Below are 18,633 nucleotides of genomic sequence, written 5' to 3'. Positions count from 1 at the left end.
TGGCACAACATGGCCTTGATTACACCGACTGGATCACAAAACCAAACCAAAAGCCATGAAAACTTGGAAACTGAGAGTAAGGAGGGTTGACAGGGATGGGAGAGACATGAGAGGATGAGACACAGAGCAATCCAAGTATATTATACAGATGAATGAAGTTGTCAACATGAATTAAAAGGTAACCTGTCCTGATTGATTCCCCAGATGAATTAGGATTCTTATGGGGATGAGAGGCTCTGGTAGATGAATATTTTAGGAAAATGTTGTTCTGAAATTTTTCTAACCTTTAATTGTTCTTAAAGTGCAAAGAGAAGGACAAAACTGTCAGGCATATTAAGGTTAAAGGAAACTGGAGAAATGAGGATGTGAAAGACTGCAAACAAGAGGGAATATTTGTGGAAATGGATATGAGTTAAATGTTCCCAGTGTCAGGGAAAAGAAGGAAATGGTGGGGGAGAGGAGGGAAAAGTCCACTAAATTAGAGAATTTAACTTTTATTTCTACTTGTATAATAGTCAAATAAGAAATAATTTAATTAGTGGTATCATTTTCATTAACAATATGAAATCCATAAATGGAAGTGACCACCAAAATGAAAAGGAAGTGTACAAAACAGTAGGGGATATTGCAAATCACATCAGGAGAAAAATATACTGTCTGAAATATATAAGGGTTCCTACAACTCAGTGAAAATAGTAGTTAAGAGTCATTTTGGAAGTTAAAATTTCTCCATGCCTTCCAAACCTCTGGCGTATTTGAGTAAGGATTGAAGTTTCCAAGCTGCCATATTTTCACAACCATATTTAATAAATTGTCCCTCATGTCTTGGTAAAGGAAGAACAGCTATAATTTAAAACTGCATTTTTCTCAGGTGTCATTGTAGGTCTCAGGTGTCTTTGATATAGATGTGAATACTTTGTTTTGGAATGGATTTTCATTTATTGATACAATTTAAGGTCAATTTTATGATATTTCTCCTTTTGTTTAGGTATTGTGTTTATATAGCTCATTTAAAAATGTAATGTATAATTTAGTACAGATTTTAGAGAGTTACCTATAATAGTCAAAACTTATAGCTAGGTGAGTTAGGTTTTCTAGACATGCAGAGATGTATTTGAGATAGATAGGAATTCTTCAAACCTTTCAAAGACCTAAAGAATATGGCATTTAAAATGGTTTAGGGTTTTTCTTGACAATGAGGCACAATTGCTCCTGGCAACACCACCTGCGTCAGAAAGGAAGATGGACATTGAAGAAACTCGTTATGGAGTTTGCCTCCAGTGTGGCAAGACTAGCCATTTAGACAAGATACTGCTTTTGTCTGGATTGTTTGACTTTATGCTGTATAAACTGGACATGCAGGACCCACAGAAAAGTGACTGCTGATTCAAGATGGACATTGCTACAGAGTTCCTGCTTCATGGAAGAGTCTGCCAGACAGTCTGCAGGACACAGAGAAAAATGACTGACAAGCTGCCAATAAAAGAAGAGAGTTTAAAGTGTCCTGCTTTGCTAAAGAGTCTGCCAGACACACTATGGCCTATGGGCTGAAGATGGAAGATTACAAAAGAACTTCAGGTGACCAGGCAGTGAGTTGTCTCTGTCATTTCTAGAGTTTATATACTATCCTTCTGTGGTCTTTGAAGGAGTTGAAGACAGACAGTTATGGTTATAGTTTTCCTTAGTTAGGCTTAAAGACAAGTTATATATAGGACTTTAGACACACAAAGATAAAATAGATGATGGAATATTTTCTTCAAATCTTGCTAAATGTTAATGGACTAAATAGTGTTAACTGTGATTCTTACTTGATAACTGTTGTGTAATATATTTTGCTATGTTAAGGTTAAAACCCTTCTTTTTATTTAGACAGAAAAGAGGAGATGATGGGAGATGCAATTCTGTAAATATGTTTCTCATACTGGTTTAATGAATAAAGCACTATTGGCCAATAGGAAAGCTAGATAGGAGGGACTAGGAGACAAGGAGGAAAGGGAAGTAGTAAGGAGGAGCCAAGATGGAGAGTCCGGAGAAAGCAGAATGCCAGCTGGCTCCTCGGTAAGAGAAATAAAATACATAGATCAGCAGAAATGAGTTAATACTTAAGACAGAGCTAGCCAATAAGAAACTAGTACCTGGCAAACAGAATTATATCTAATACAGAGTCTCAGTGCATTATTTGGGGCTGGTGTGGTGGTGGGACCAGACCGGCGGTGGGAGGAAAAACCATACTCCTTACATGTCATCTTTTATGTTTTTCCTCCAGAAGGCTTCTCAGTAGACACCTTGTACATTTGCATGGGTGATACCTCATAGGACAGCATAGGATTTGCTCCCCATTTTAGTCAACATACTATAATAAGTGAATGGTAGATCACAATTCCATTTTATTCCTACTAAAGAGATAAGTAAATGTGTAAGCTGGCTTCTTTTCATGCTGCTTGCTGAGCTCTTCCTAAAGAAACTAATGGAGCACAATGCCTTTACGATCTTCCATTTGCCCCTCGGGAAGACGTGTCTTGTAACTACTTTCCTTCAGTCAGAACAAACAACAGCAGAGTTAGAGACCTAAAATTATAGTCAATCTGTGCCTAGACAGAAAAATGAAAAATTCTATTCTATAAGTTTTATTAATGTCAGCTATGCAGCCAAATTAAGACTAGCGAATCTTGATTAGATGTGATTTTATTCATTTGTAGAAGGCTGAAATCTTGTTTCCTTTGCCACCTCTCAGTCACTACCAGCCTTAGCTTATGGCTCATTCATTAATGATGCTTACATAGCACTGTTAAGTAATTAGTTATTAATGTTTGTGTACAATAGTACTTTGCATATCCTTATTCATACAATAGTGAAAATGGGTTACGAAGGTGCTGAAAATACATGTGAACTGCATATTTTCAGGGTCATTCTCCATTCTTCTCCACCCAGCTCTCTTTCTAGGATGGCTGACATTTCTTGGCCCTGGATCAACAAATGTCAATGTCCCCTCACTTCTCTTGTGTACGTCCAATGGGACACAAGGTTGAAATATTGGGAGGCAGAAGCAGAGAGAAATCTGAGTATTTATGTATCTTCATCTCTGCCTGCAAGATAAGAATGGCCATGTCCCTTACCTGCAACTGAAGTTCCTCCCAGATAGCCTAACAGTTCTTGCTCTCATCAGGAACCACCCAGGCCCTTCACCCTTTAGGCTGCAGTGATAATGACTCCCAAGTATTGCCCTGCCTTTTATTGAAGCCCCTGACTATGTTCAAGCATTTTTAAGCCCTTTCATTATACCAGATGGCTAGATCATGTGGAGTTTGCTGTTAAGACCCAGACTAATTCAATTTTAAAATGGCTACATTTAAATACCACCACATGGTAGGATAATCATTAAACATTATTTATGTAAATAATAGTCAAAATTAAGATTCTCAAGATGAAGAAGAAAAATAAAAAGCAAAGGTATGTGGGGTTTGAATATGCACGTGTGTATATGCATGTGTCTGGGTGAGTAAAAACCCTTTTAAAAGACTGAACAAAGAAGCAGGATTTAGTTAAGAACAATAGAATTGTTGGGTTTTAGAAATGCTTCCAACATTTTCTCATTCACATTTTATTATCCAACTGATTAGTGATAGGGACATAGTACAGTGGTAAAACATTTACCCAGTGTGGGAGAGGCCCTGGTTCAATCTCAGCATCACCAAAGAAGAAAACAAGTAGATTTCAAATACCCTGGTACTCTGGTCATTGTTGTGCTTCATAGACTTTGACACTGCATAGGAATGGTGGCTGTTTTTCTCCCTTAGCAACTTGCAGATACTTTCAGATATTCTGAGAGCTGATCCTCAGGGAGCAGGCTTTCAGGTCAGTTTCAGCTCAGTTTCTCAGAGTCCTGTCCCTGTCCCTGGAATGTGTGGTGTCTTTAGCAATAGTCTTATGTTCAAATTCTGGGAGACAATACTCCCATACTGTTTTTCTGTGGTGGGGGGAGCAGCAGGGGTTGGTTGTCTTGGATCCCCTGATCAACAACTTGAAGAGAAGTTTCCCAGGAACTTGAGATTCTGTTATTCTACTATCACTCCAAGTGGCATAACTTCACTCTAACTAGCTATATATGTATGTATGAGTATACAACACACAGATACATAATATGTATTTTTAAGTGAACATAAACTATGTTTCCCTATGGCTCTTTCAATTGTCCTTACTGTCTTTTTATTCTTTCTGCCTCCCTTGTCCATTACGTTGTCCTTGCTCACTATTTTCCAGTTAAGTCATGTCCCAGGTTTCCCCATGTCCTGCTTCGCTGCACTGGAGCACTCTTCCTCTTGCTGGAGCTCTTTCTCCTCCTCCCCTTCCCACCAGGGTTCCTTTTAACTTGCCTAGTTCCTCTGGATAATCCAGATTTATATCAATCTGAAGATGTGGAGCTAGCATCCACAGATGAAGGAGATGGTGGGGCTTTGTCTTTCTGCATCTGGGATACCTCACTCAATGAAATATTTTCTAGGTTGTAGATGGAACTTTCTGTCCCACCCAGTACACAGCCATTTAGTCCCAAATAAACTGTTTGGCCTATAGCTCAGGCTTTTCATTGGCTAGCTCTCCCTTAAACATTAACTCATTTCTATTAATTTCTGTATCTCCATATGGGCTTAGCTTACTAGTGATGCCCAGGTCTCTTGCTTCCTTGGCAACTACATGGCATCCCCCTGACTCTGCCTACTACCATTCTCTAACCCTGTTTGGATTTACCACCTGGCTAAATCCTGCCTGTCCATTGGCTGAAATAGCTTTATTCATCAACCAATAAGAGAAACACATATTTACAGCATTCAGAAGGATATCACAGTCTATCCATTTATGTGAATATTTTATTTTTCTTTACAGCTGAATAGAATTCCATTATGTACATGCACCATATTTTCATTATCCATTCATCAGTTGAAGGACTTTTAATTTGTTTCCATCTCCTAGCTGTTGTGAATAGACTAGCAATGAGCATGACTGAGCAAATATCTGTATTGCATATTTATGGGGAATATATATAGGCTACATCTATACATGTGTATGTCATGTGGTTTTCTTATTACAAAAAAATATGCTATTTTGTTGTGAAAATATTACAAGCACTTTCCTCTAGCTCTTTGCACTACACATCATGTTAGCACTATCTGTACTCAGCCTACTGTACAAACTCTTTAGTTAGGACTTTGAACTGCCATAAAGCACCAAGAGTAAATAAAAAACAACCATTGAATAAGTAAATTGTTTGGGATTCTTTTGTAAGTTTATGATGAACTTCAGATTATTCTGGAGGTGTTGAGAAAGTGGGATGGCATTGAGACACATGTCATGTGGATGCAGAAAGGAAGAAACAAAGAAACAGGGAGTTAGAGGGTTAATGGGATGGGAAGCAGAGGCATGGAAACGGAGGAGAATAATCCACAAAGACAAATTGAAACCATAATGAAGCCAATGTTGTGGGTGCAAATTATTAAAAGCTTAAATGAAGGAATTTATTATCGTTGTTGTTGTCGTTTGAGGCCGAGTTTCTCAAGCTCTGTGTAGATTTTGGAGCCTGTCCTGGAAAACTCACTTTGTAGACCAAGCTGACCTTTAACTCAGAGGCATACACATTTTTGAATATAAAGAAATACAAATTTGTATGTAGGATTTTGAGTGTGTGTGTGTGTGTGTGTATATAAGCATGCTTGATGGGAGATGTCATTCTGTAAATATGTTTCTCATATTGGTTAATGAATATAGCATTGTTGGCCAAAAGGAAAGCAAGATAGGCAGGGCTAGGAGACTAGGAGGAGAGAGGAAGGAGTAGGGAGGAGTCAGCATGTAGAGACCTGAGAGAAGAGAGGTCTGGTCCCTCTCTCTGGTAAGATGAGACAATGTTGAAGTACTTAGATTAATAGAAATGGGTTAATAATTAAGACAGAGCTAGCCGATAAGAAATGTTAGTAACAGGCCAACAAAATTATATCTAATACAGTGTCTCTGTGTGTTAGTTGGGGTAGGTGCGGCGGTGGGACCAGGCCGGCGGAAAAATAACTCCTAACATATGCAGAGTCAAAAGAGAACACCAAATGCCCTGTTTATCACTCTCTGCATTATTCTCTTGAGACAGGGTCCTTCACTGAGAAGCTAGGCTGGTGTCCAGCAAACCCGCTGTTTCTCCTGTCTCTGCTTCCAACAGTGCTAGATTTACAAATATTTGCATGACAATGCTAGCTATTTACATGTGTGCTGGGATTCAAACTCTGGTCTTCACACTTAAGCAGCCAACATGAATGTCTACTCAGTCATAACTTAAACCCTAATTTGAGTAACACACATACTCTACACATTTATATAAAGCCTAGAAGTCCATTTAACATTGTTCATATGCACATGTGTCTAGGGCTGATCAATTGGAAAACAATATATGTGGGAGCTTGTCCTGGAGGAAATAAATTCTTTCTCAAAAGTCATGAACTACCTGCAGCTCTTCATTTAGAGGTAGAACCCTACACAACTCTCAGCAGGGCTCAGGGGACATCACAGAAGAGGGGGAATAAAATTCTAAGAGCCAGAGGAATCAGGACATCTGCTGCTAGCTAGTGCCCCCTAGACATGGCAGGAAAAATGTACCCATTAACACTCAGCAGTATGGTTGCCAGGAGAAAATGGGAGTAAAACTTGACTTTTACTCTGGCACAATGTTACATTCCAGCAAATCCAGCTACACCAGGCGTTGAGGTGAGAAGATTCTAAGTTTGAGACCAGCCAAGCCAACTTGGATAAACCTTATCTCAAAACAAGCAAGCAAGTGAATAAATAAGTGAAAATCTTAATCCTACCTGCCCTGAAACCTTGGCAGATGCTTGACATCCATGAAATGGTAGGCACAGCACAGATCTTCCATTGACTTCTGGGTAGCTCTGTAGTCTCGACCTTCCGGAACTGACCAGGGCATCTGTAGTGGATCCCCATTGGCACCAGCTCTCGTCATATTGCCTCCTGATAACACTTTCCTCACAACCTGATTCACCTATCTGATCTTTGAGGCTTTTGTGTATACAACTTGACGTTAGGGTTAGGAAAAGACAAGGTTCTTCCTGGAAACAGTGAGCATCCTGGAAAATTCACTTGCCTCTCTCCTACCTGCCTGATCTTCTATAAAGATCAATGGTAGCAATAATTTCTCAGGCTCCAAACAGAAATTCATTTTGATACTAAGCTCTTTGGCTTCCTACATACAGACTCATGGTACCAAGTCTGCATTTTTTTCCCTCTCACTATTTGGTTCAAAACCTTGCTGCCAGCAATACAATTATGATAATTATTTTTTATAAATTGGTTTCAGGCATCACATTGTGCTTCTCTCTTGTATTCTTCTTAATAGTTACAAGAAAATTATGGGAAAGAAGCTGCTTTTTTGTTTTATAGTTGTTAGAATAAATATCAATTGAGTACCCTGTCAGACATCAGCCTGCTACAAGCTTTGCCTACATCCTCTGCCACCTCAGCAATCCTACAAAATGACTTTTCACTGGGGTCCATTGCCTATAAAAGAAAATGGAAAGCTTCTTGCATTACCCTGGAGCCATGTTTCCCCTGTGTACACCTGAGCTTATTCCTCATCCTCTTTTCCCTAATATTATCAGATTCTCATCCATCTGCTTATAACTTTCCCTTTTATTTCTGAACAATAATTTGTCCTATGCTGCTTTACTCTTTTGTCCTTTTCCTGTGACCACATTGTTTTACTCATTTTAACACTTGCCAAATGTCTTTCATTCAGTAGGAGTACAGCTCTGTTAATTAATGTGAGTTGACTACATCTAATCAGTGGGTCTTATTTATGTAACACACAAAAGTAGATATAAATTAACTCTTAGGAGCTCTATATGTGATTTTTTAGTATATTACCCCTCATCAGATGACCCCTTGGTAATTTCTCTCCCTTCCTCTTATACTTCCTCCCCCACCCTTCCCAGATTGAGAATGTGCTTTGAAGTCATTAAAAAAAAAAAAAATGGACACTAGATGCTGAGTCACAGTGTATGCTCTAGATTTCCCTGCTTGTTTTCAAAATCACTTTCAAAATAAATTTCAAAATATCCTTCTAAAAAAATCACAAAAGTAGGAAAAAAGGAAGAAATAATGAGAAGTACAACAAAGCTAGGAACAACCCAAAGAACAAATACGTGAATATAAAATTATATTCATTGTGCTGCTTTCAATATCTTTTGCTTCAACAAAAGACTTGGGAAACATTCAGTTTCTGAAAGCCAAGGCTATGCAGAAGGAAGAAAAGGAGACAGAGTGTCTGGGCGGGTTATGATCAGTGCCATTGCTCATTCCTATCCCACACACCTATAGCCAAGGTGAAGGCAGTGACCACTGGAATTTTCCATTAGCTCCTCCAGATCAGAGGGGACAAAGTATGACATGGGTTATATGTTACATGGTCTATATGCTGTGATATCATAGTGCCTGCAGCCCATCATTGACCAAAAAATCATGCGTAAAATATCCTTTCTCTTTCTCAGATGTTATTATCAAATTTGGATATTGTTTGTTTGCTTTTTAACTCACATATTCCTAACACCTAGCTCAATATCAGGCACAATGACTATATACTGAATCAGTGCCTGAATGAGTGAAGCAACAGGGATACTTAGGAAAAACTAAAAATCCTATATATGTAGTAACATATTTCCTTTTGGAAATATTCCCTCTTTGACCTTCAATGTAAGATAATGGAAAGAATGGATCCCTCCTGAACATTAAAATTCACTTGAAGATTTTAATGTTTCTTCTTTTCCAGAGGCCATGAGTTAATATAAACTCAACATTTGTTACAGCATAATCTTAACAACAAACATATTGTGTAACTGTTTATAACACACCTTTCTTTGTACATGGATATTGTATGTTTGTATATATCCATCCCCGTGTGTGCACTTATGTGTACAGGTGAGCACAAAGGCCAGATGCCACGTGTCTTTTGTTCCCTCTTATTATTATTATTATTATTTTTGAGGCAGTGTCTTTCATTGACCCTGGGTCTCACTGGTTAGTCAGGACTATCTGGCCACTGGGCTCCAGGAGCCTCCATTCTCTACTTGCAAGTGCTACAGGCTTGCGCTATCACTCCCCGCTTTGTCTGTGTTTCTGGGGCTCTGAGCTTAAGCTCTAAGTTGTTGTAGCAAGCACTATGCTGACTAGACCATCTTTTCAACCCCCCCCCCCATTGGCAACATTTCCAGGTGAAGATCACATTTAAGGATTTTGATTCTCAATCTTAGCAGAGATTGTCCCTCAGCCCACTTACTTAACCAAATAAGTCAACCCTGCTTATTAATTCAGAACAATAAAAAGAACATTTTTAACTTTAAAGGGATGTTTAAATGTTTGCTTGAGTTTTTTAGATTAATTATATAATTCCATTCTCTAAAACAGATTTTAGAAATAAATATAATAATCCCCATTGGGCAGACAAGGAATCAAATCATGTTTATGATTTGATCATGGTAGGAACAGAACTCTGGTGTGTCCTCCTGATCCTACAGATTTTTTCCTTTTCATCTTATACATAGACTATTTCATTTCCTCCACATACTCTTTATATTGAGTTCAATTGGGAGGAAGATTTGTAATCTATTAGGGGAAATGTTGCTGAAAACAACAGCAAACAAACCCTTCCTCCTCCTTCCATTAATTCTTCTAGAAAACAGGATTAGCCAAGAATATTTGGTTCTCCAAGAAAATCAAAACTAACATTTCAACAGCTGCGGTTCATGTTGTAGACTTCTCCATTATCCATGATGGAAACTTGTGGATGATTTTGCTAATGAAGACTCACTTTGCCCTGGTATCTTTCATCAAGTTCATGTTGGTGCTGGTCCATGGCTGCCTTCCCAGAAACAGCACATTCCTAAGCCAATGTATTCTTCTATTTCATATTATGACTACTTTAATGGAGGAAAGAGTCTCAGAGCAAAGGAAACAGATATAGGCTGTATAAATAAAGTGCATTGTAGGCTTGAGAGTGAAGTAATGTCAGAGGAAGTTTGAAATTTTGCAAAGTAATAGCAATTGTGAGGTTTAAGCATAATCACATAACCATCATACATACAAAAGACAAACATATCACAACTAGTAGAGCCAGGACAGAAATGGTATCAGTATGTACAAACAGGTAAAAAAATGATTCTTGGAGGATGCATATGATTTCTTCTTCAGAAGGCATGCAGAGGGGACTTTAATCCCAAGTTATTTGTATGTTCTCTTCTATTTCTAGCCTATTTTTCTTTCTCTAATCCTTAAACTGGTCTATGCTTATTGAAATTCAGATAGCTGATGTTGTAACTGTGGAGAAAGTCCTGAGACTGTTTCTGAGGCAATGTCCATGATGAAGATTTGGAAGCTCTCTTCTGTAGCAAGGCTGTTGTCATATGTTACTGTGCTAGTTACTATGACCTGAAAGAGGAATTACAGCATCTAGTATCTTAGAATATAAGCTTAAAAAGATTTCCAATCTCAAATTTGGTCTGTTAGTATGAACTTCTACTAACAGAAATTTAGTAGGTTTAGCTTCTTAAAATAAACAGTCTTTTTAAAAATATTTATTTATTTTTTCTGACTTCTGGGATTTGGGAGAATTTAGTTCCTCAAATGTTATCTGTATTTATACAAGTGTGCCAAAATGAAGTTAAACTTTTACTTTCAGGGTAAAGGATAATTTTAATTTTCTTATATAAGTAAATTTGTTGAGCCATAAAAAGAATTATATATGCAAGTATATGCATTTCATTCAGTTTGTATTGATTCACTTAAATTTGTATTTCAATATTTATTTCATTCTCTCTTACCTACTTTATTTTATTTCATGTTGATTGTACTGGGGCTCAAGTCCAGAGCCTTGGGCAGCTGAACATGAGCTGTACTACTGAGATACCCCATCAGCACTAGATCATGAATAGCAACACATAAAGTACAATCTCACCATTGATTTTTGAAAAATAGTATCTGGCTAGGGTAATTAGTCTATGAAAACATCACATGACTATATTAAAGACATAGAATATCTCTTTCATTTAGAAGTTTTCTGAAGAAAAAAATGGGGGGGGGGATTACAGTATGATTTCTATTTGTAAAACTGGGCCCAGCTTGGTGATGTGCTTCTAATCTCAGTACTGAGAAGGTGGAGACAAGAGGATCCCTAGAGCTCACTAGCCAGCCACGCTATGCAACCCAGGCAAAAGAGAGATCCTGTTTTTAAAAGAAATGATGGATATCACCTGAGGAACAACAGAGGTTGACAGCTGCCCTCCTCAAAAACTCCCATTTTTAAAAGAAAATTATAGCTCTCTTAATGATGTGGCAAGAAAAAGTTGGATTCTTCTAACTGATCGATTCGGATAAGCAAAGGACAAATAGGTTAGTCAACTGGTATGTGCTCAAAGATGCTATTACTATGCAGGAGGCCAGGGGATGGGAGTGACCCCACCTTCACTGAGGGTAGAGCTCTTCTCTTTTACTTGCATCCCCAAATCTTTAGAAATTATTCATCCTGGCTTTCAGTTCCCTTGACTGGTGGCCCCTACAGGTGTCATTGACCCTCTTTGTGATTTCATCTTTCGCCATTGATTTCTGTCAGTAAGATGATATGATTCAGACTATAAGAAACATGATTACTCTAGATTTTATTTACTTGTTCTCATCCTCTGGAATTCATAGTAAAATCCATTTGCTTTTCCTTTGTTCCCACCATCTGTAATGAAGGTCTTGACAATTTGATCCAACCAAATATATTACATGTATCTAGCCATTCCTTAGGGGATTTGGCTGTTGGGTAAGTATTGCTAAATTAAGTGCACTGAAGTAGAAAGTTGATTTTGTGTTAGATCTTTGTCAGTGTCTTTCAAAGTTATTCATTATAACTGATCAAAGCACATAGGAGCAAGCAGTGACTGCCTGAATGACAACTATCAGAGCGTTCCCAGGCAACCTGGTCAGGAGAAACTTCCCAAAAGCTAGTGGTAACAAAAATCAGGCAGCCACTGCAGGTCAGGGAGAGATGGTAGCTTTTTCAACTACTACTACTCTCTCCATATCTCTTGAATCCTGTAAAACTGTAAGCAGAGTTGCTGCCACTCTAGAAATTCCATGGGAGCAGAAGCAGCAACAACTTCAGTGGCATCCCTTCCGTGGAACCTATGGAGCTGTCAGTCAATCAGCCATGTCTTGAGGGATGATTCCACCTGTCATCATAACAGTCATGAGTATTTCAGCCATTACAGGGTTATTCAGAAAGGCTCCAATCAATTTTTGTGTGGCTAATAGAGTCTTTAATCCAGTCATGGAAATTGTCATAGCTGCATGGTCAGAGATCCAATTGCAACCCAAGCTCCCTGAGACTATTGTTTGCCACTGCCAGTTTGAGAAGGTTCTGTGAGACTTCATGTTGGCCATGGCTACTTCATGTCACCTCCAGATGACTCAAGCCACAACGGCTCCTGATGTACCCACCAAAGTCCTAAATCAGTTCAGGGAGGAGCACGTTTCCCACCCTGTACAGACAAAACAGTCAAGCCAAATATATCTGCATACACTGTGTGACTCAACAAAATGTTTGTGGTTAGCAAACAAGATGCTGGTGGCTATAAAAGTGGCTCTCTGTCACTTCCCACTGGGCAATCAAGAACACTTTACTCCTGTACACTAAGCTGCCCAACTCCCTGGTGCTGCAACATGAAGTCCCTACCAAGCCTTATTCTACTGCTTTTATCTTTTATTTGTGGCCTTTATCATGGGTGGAATGGACTGGGCTGATAAAACAAACATAGAACAACTCTTGGGGATGGCTGTTCCAGACAACAGCTAGGAGATGCAGATAACAAGTTCAAGAAGGTAGTTGGGGTCATAGACTGTGGATGGCCAAGACTGTGAGTCTGTGAAAAGGAAATGAATAAAGGCTGTAAAAGCAAGAGAGTACTCAGAACTGAGTCTATGGAAGAGTTGCAAACTCAGGCTGTTAACAGGTTCCAGAAATCTCCAGAGCGATAGCAACTCTGTCTGCCAAGAAATAACTGAGAATTCTAATATTAAAATCTGTAGCACTTGCAGTGGCAACACTAGCTGTTGGGTGTTAAGCCACAGGCTCTGAAGACTGGAGCAGTAAAGACTAAGAGGACCCTGGCTCCTTAAACTCAGTTGCACTTTGCCTGTTTGTGATTTCCACCTGAACAGAGAAAAGGAACACTCAGCAAATAGGCAACACCACACAGTCAGCTTCCTTTCTCTTGGCCACTTTTTAAGCCTTACTCACCTAAACAAAAGATCTGCCATCCACACAACTGAACTATTTATAGCGTTCAGACAGAAAAAGAGTGAACTGGCTTATTTTGGTGGTTCATGCTGTCCAGTCAACAACACAAACATTTATTCCACACTTTACAGCTAAGATGATGAAATAATCCATAGCCTGAGTCAGCACTCTTCCATTAATGAAGTGATAGAGACTAAAATTAGTTCAGCATTATTGACGAAATCAATAATCAATGCAATCACAGTATACTGCAATATGGCCACCTGTCACTGGCTGCTTCAGTCTCTCTGTGAACTCCTCTAAGATGCTACTAGACAATTACATAAATGTATGGAAGCTGGGAAGTTTGAGAAGAACTCAGGCTGAAACTTGGGAGTTTAAAGTGGGTTGGGCACAAGTATCAACTTGATTTAACAACTATCTATATAGTTTACATTCTGAACATGTGCAGAACCTGACAAAGCACAGGGTTGAAGGAAGAGGTGGAGATGTGCTGATACTCTTGCTCTTGTTCTAGCTGGCTTCATGTTATTACTATTATAAAGCATCTTTTGTGTTGGATTAATGTTACATCAGAAGCCAATGCTGCTCAGGAAGAGAACCATTTTTTTTCCTTTTTATAAATTTTATTTAAATTAGAAACAATCTTATTTTACATGTCAATCCCAGTTCCCTCTCCCTCCCATCCTCCCATGATCCCCATGGATCCCCTCATCCCATCTCCCATCCACTCCCCAGGGAGGGTGAGGCCTTCATGAGGGATCATCAAAGTATGTCAAATCATTTGGGGTAGGGCCTAGGCCCTCCCTGTGTCTCTAGGTTAAGGGTGGAAGAGAACAATTTTTAAACACAAAAACGAGTGGGAATGGGGAACCAAAAGTGCCTTGAATTAAAGCCTGTGTTTGATTTAAAGGGAAAAGTGAAGTTGAGAAGGGATCAACATGAACGACTGAGGAAGCACTCACATGTTTTTATCTTTTTTTTTTTTTTTTAACGTTTTTATCTTACAGTGCATTTCAAGCACAGAGACCTCCATGGTGGAGAGGCACCTCCTGTCATGGGCAAAGGCCACTACACCATGAAGAAAAGGGGGTCTATGATGTGCTCTCCTCATGATAGGGCTTCTGAAATATTCTGTTTCTCACATTCCAATCTTTGCCTCCCATATTTTCTTAACCCTTAAGGGCATCCCATGAAGAAATTACAATTTATAAATCCTCTCATCACCTATACGCCCAACCCCATCAGTGAGCAAGTAATATGATCTTGTCTGTAGATTGATTTGTAACCAAAGTTAGCGAACACAAGCCCAGCGTAGCCTTCCTATCCTTATGGTGGGCGGTGTCTTTAGTGGGCGGTGGCAATGCTGGTGTTAAGATGGACAAGGCTCCTAAACAGCTGATTCAGGAATAGATTTTGCTTCTATTTTGCAAAGCCTGATGGTAATTGGAGAAACACACATTGCTGTGAGGGAACTGAACGTGTTTTCTTCTAGAAAGCAGGTGGGGTCCCATGGAGAAAGACTAGAAACAGAAGAGCAATGGAAACAGCCGTGGGCGGGAAAGGAAGGATGAGTGATGGTCATTGTATAAAAGCTCATTCTATACAAGAAGGCTTTGGGCTTTGTGCCACAGATGACCATTTGATTCAGTGATTCTCGCTTTTGGCTGCACAGTAGACTTTTGAAGGAACTCAAAATATGCTAGTTCACACATTTCACTTCCAGGTTTTCTAAGTGACTGGCCTCAGAGCAGGACTGAAAATAGGCTGGCAGGAGTGTCCAACCTTTGGACATGGCGACATGATATTGTCATCTATAAAACTGGTGTTTGAGAATCAAGCTATACACACAATTAAATCACACACATTGTCAAATTACACACACACACACACACACACACACACACACAAAACCTAAAATTCACCCCCTACAAAAATTTTGTTATGTTTTAAGAAAGTTTATGATTTTCGGTTGAGTCGTCTTCATAGCTATCTTGGGGTGCATTTGGCCTAAGGGACACAGGTTGACTTACCTGGCTTGTGTTTAGAGGCATCCCTCTCCTAGTTACTATTCCTAAGATTAAATGACACAACCTATATGGGTACATTTTTCCCCTGTCTCTTCAGAGTTTGCTTCTTATTGATAGAATTCCTAAGTTAATATTGACTGAGTTTCAAAGCAAAGGGAAAAAAAAAGAACACACTTGTGTGCTCTTTCAGGGAAAACAGTTTGGGGACAAGAATCAGTCTGTGTGTGTGCGTGTGTGTGTGTGTGTGTGTGTGTGTGTGTGTGTGTGTGTTTATAATTTTGGGTTGAACCTAGGACCTACCAATAGTAGCAAGTACACCATATCTAATATGTATATATATATATATATATATACATACATACATACATACATATATATATATATATATATTCCATGTCCTTGTTTTTTCCATTTTATTTTAAAACAAGGCTTCACTAAATTGCACATGCTGGACTTGCACTCACTCTGTAGCTCAGGCTAGCCTGGAACTTAGTGTCCCTTTGCTTCGACCTCCCACATAGTTGAGATTGCAGGCTTGTGCCACCAGTTCTGCCTCTTTGGATTGAGCTTTGAAATTCATGTTAAATGAGGAATGTGCTCCCACAGCCTGGAGGAGGAAGGGCACTCGCAAACATGTAACAGACAGAAGTAGCCTGTGTGCAGAATATGTCTTTCCTCTTTGGATTGATTCAAAAGCCACTCATTGCATATGTAATCCATATCTCACATTGTTTTATCTACTGTGGTGACTGACAAAACCATACAGAGAAGACTGAATTAGACAAAATATGGCTGGCATCACTTTTAGGTGCTTAAATGGGAGGGTGGTAGAGTTAAATGTCACTGTAAGAGCAAGCAATGTCCCACAAAGACGTTCTCATGAATTGGTCAGTGCAGAGACAAAGAGGTATAGTGTGAGATTAGTGTCACAGGAGGAAGGTACACATGTAGGGAGGGCTGTGCAGAGTGTCACATATCTTCTCCACAAAGTGCAAGGTGCACTTGGTGATGTGACATTTCATCAATGTTCATTCTTCACAGCAAATAATAATAAAATGGGAAAAAAACTATTTTTAGTACATAGCAAATATGAATCACAGATAAACCTGTAGAATGCATTTGATATTTAATGTATTAAAATTGAAACACTCATATCTCCAATGTGGCCCAGTTCTCTGCGTTTAGCAGTTGTTTGAAACCCTTAGTAGAAAGATACATAAATTCATGTACATGTGCAAACTTATGGAGATTCTAACTCTCCCTGGACACCTCACTCCCTGCGATTTTCATCTTATCGGGAAGTTTATAAATAAGAGTATCTTGTGTAGAGACCCAGTGTCCAGGTCCCTTGGCCACTGGACTTGGTTTGTCACAGGGGTGGGTACTGGAGTAGAAACTGTAGATTCAAGACCGGCTACAACATATGATAAAAAGAGTATAGCACTATGTAGGTACAGTATGGTATCTGCTGTAGTTTTAACAATTGAAAACTAAAAAGGAACATAGATTCTCAGGTTCCACTGGGACATACTGAGTCAAAAACTGAGAGAGGAATCCAGTCATCTGTCAAGAACACAATGAACCTGAAATTTGAGGTCAGTGGTTCCCAGCTCTTGTTTCTGTGGAGTAAAGAGGAACATGTTGAGATTTCAGTTGCTTGAACTGAAGTGATTTGTAAGTCAATTCACCAGAAATAGTTATCAACATGGAGGAATGAAATGAGAACTTACCTGCAATGCACACAGGGTTTGACTGGGAGCATGGGACTTGAACCAGGGACCTCTGGCCAGGAACTTGAACCCATGACAGACAGCTGTAGTAACACAAGAGATGAAGGTGATGTATGGCAGGTACCATCTGAGGCTTTCACAGCACAGCCTGCCTCACAATGAATATATTTATTTTGGCATTTTATAGAAAAGACAGGCAATAGCAACAAGCAACAACATCACCACTTCCTGGAAAATACTGTGTAAGTGTGGACTTGATGCTTTGTGAGGAGCACTCTACCTCCTAGTGATTTCCTGCCCTTCATTTTCTGTGGGTGTTGGGGGCATCTTCCAGGCTGGGTGATTAAATCCTTGTCAAAGCTGATAATCTTTGCTTTGTTCTCACTCACAGAGGAGGCCAACTGTGCCCCTACTGTCATTATTAGCTTCATTTCCAGTGCACAAAATTGAAGGACTGTTGCAGAGGAACAAATGACTCCAGGAAGAAGGCATCATCCTTTTGAAACCTCAGCCCATCCACACACCTGGCCCAGAGATGGGAGAATTACAGGGATCCCAACTGAGAACTAATGTTATTGATTTCCTGCTAATCGGATTTTTCTTGAGTCCAGCAACAGTCAAGTGTTTACAAGAATTCTCTTTTCAAAACAACTCCAAAGTCACTCCCAGCAGAGAAGCAAAGAACCAGGAAATCAATAATGCAGAAACTGCTACTGAGGGCTCCATCTACCCAGCGACGGGAATATTTATTTATAGAAAAACTGGCCACTCTGGTTTAGTGTGGTAATAACACGGTACAGCTCGTTCAAAGAGTGGCATAGTTGAATACAGCCTTGCATTATGCCCACCGTAAATGGTCTCTGTGAGCAGGAGCCTATAATTTAGAGAGATTTGCCATGAATGGTAAAGCCTGGCTCATTGTAACAGATACTTTTTTACCAGCTCTATTTGTGGGGAGGGCTTGTAAAAAGGAAGGAAAAAGGTTAGCTTTAGGAAACACGGAAGGGGAAATGAGCTTCATTTGATTTTTTTTTTAACCCACATGAGAGCTGTTTTACACCCATCACAAGCCCTTTATGGCTGAGCTTATTTATCACACACACATACACACACACACACACACACACACACACACACACACACACACACACACACACACACCCCTAAAGAACTACTTTCCACTGTCCTACTTATAATGAATCTCCATCTCCTTTATATGTTCCTTGAACACTGGGGAAAGAAAATTATTTTTAGTTGTTTACTTAAAATTTATTTTATTGTTTTTATTAACAGGTATAGTTTTCTATGTATGTAGGAGGGACACGTGTGTTGAGGTGCCTGCTCCAGGTCAGAAGAAGATGTCAGGGTCCAAGAGGCTTGAGTTACAGAAGATTTTGAACCCCCTATATGAGATCTGAGAACTGAAATTGAGACCTTTGGGAGGCCAGCAAGGGTCCTTACTGCTGAGCCATCTCATCAGTGCCTTCAAATCCACTTTTTCATTTTAGAGTCTATCATTGGTGTAAGTCAGTTTCCTGACTCACAAATCAAG

The 18,633-nt window shown here is 39.3% G+C and overlaps 1 protein-coding gene across 1 annotated transcript in view; it reads right to left on the bottom strand.

The window, feature by feature from the left end:
• The window catches only part of Tent5a (terminal nucleotidyltransferase 5A), a 71,689-nt gene extending 54,519 nt beyond the window's left edge, over window positions 1-17,170 (bottom strand). Inside the window, exon 1 of the mRNA XM_051207812.1 lies at window positions 17,082-17,170. Coding sequence (XP_051063769.1) covers window positions 17,082-17,155 — 74 coding nt within the window. The 5' untranslated portion in view covers window positions 17,156-17,170. The remainder of the gene's footprint in view (window positions 1-17,081) is intronic.
• Between the last annotated feature and the right edge of the window lie 1,463 nt (window positions 17,171-18,633).

This window comes from Phodopus roborovskii, unplaced genomic scaffold (genome assembly GCF_943737965.1).
Source record: "Phodopus roborovskii unplaced genomic scaffold, PHOROB, whole genome shotgun sequence".
Classification (NCBI taxonomy): Eukaryota; Metazoa; Chordata; class Mammalia; order Rodentia; family Cricetidae; genus Phodopus; species Phodopus roborovskii.
Note: the sequence above shows the minus strand (reverse complement) of the source record. Positions and strands in the feature narration are given on the sequence as shown.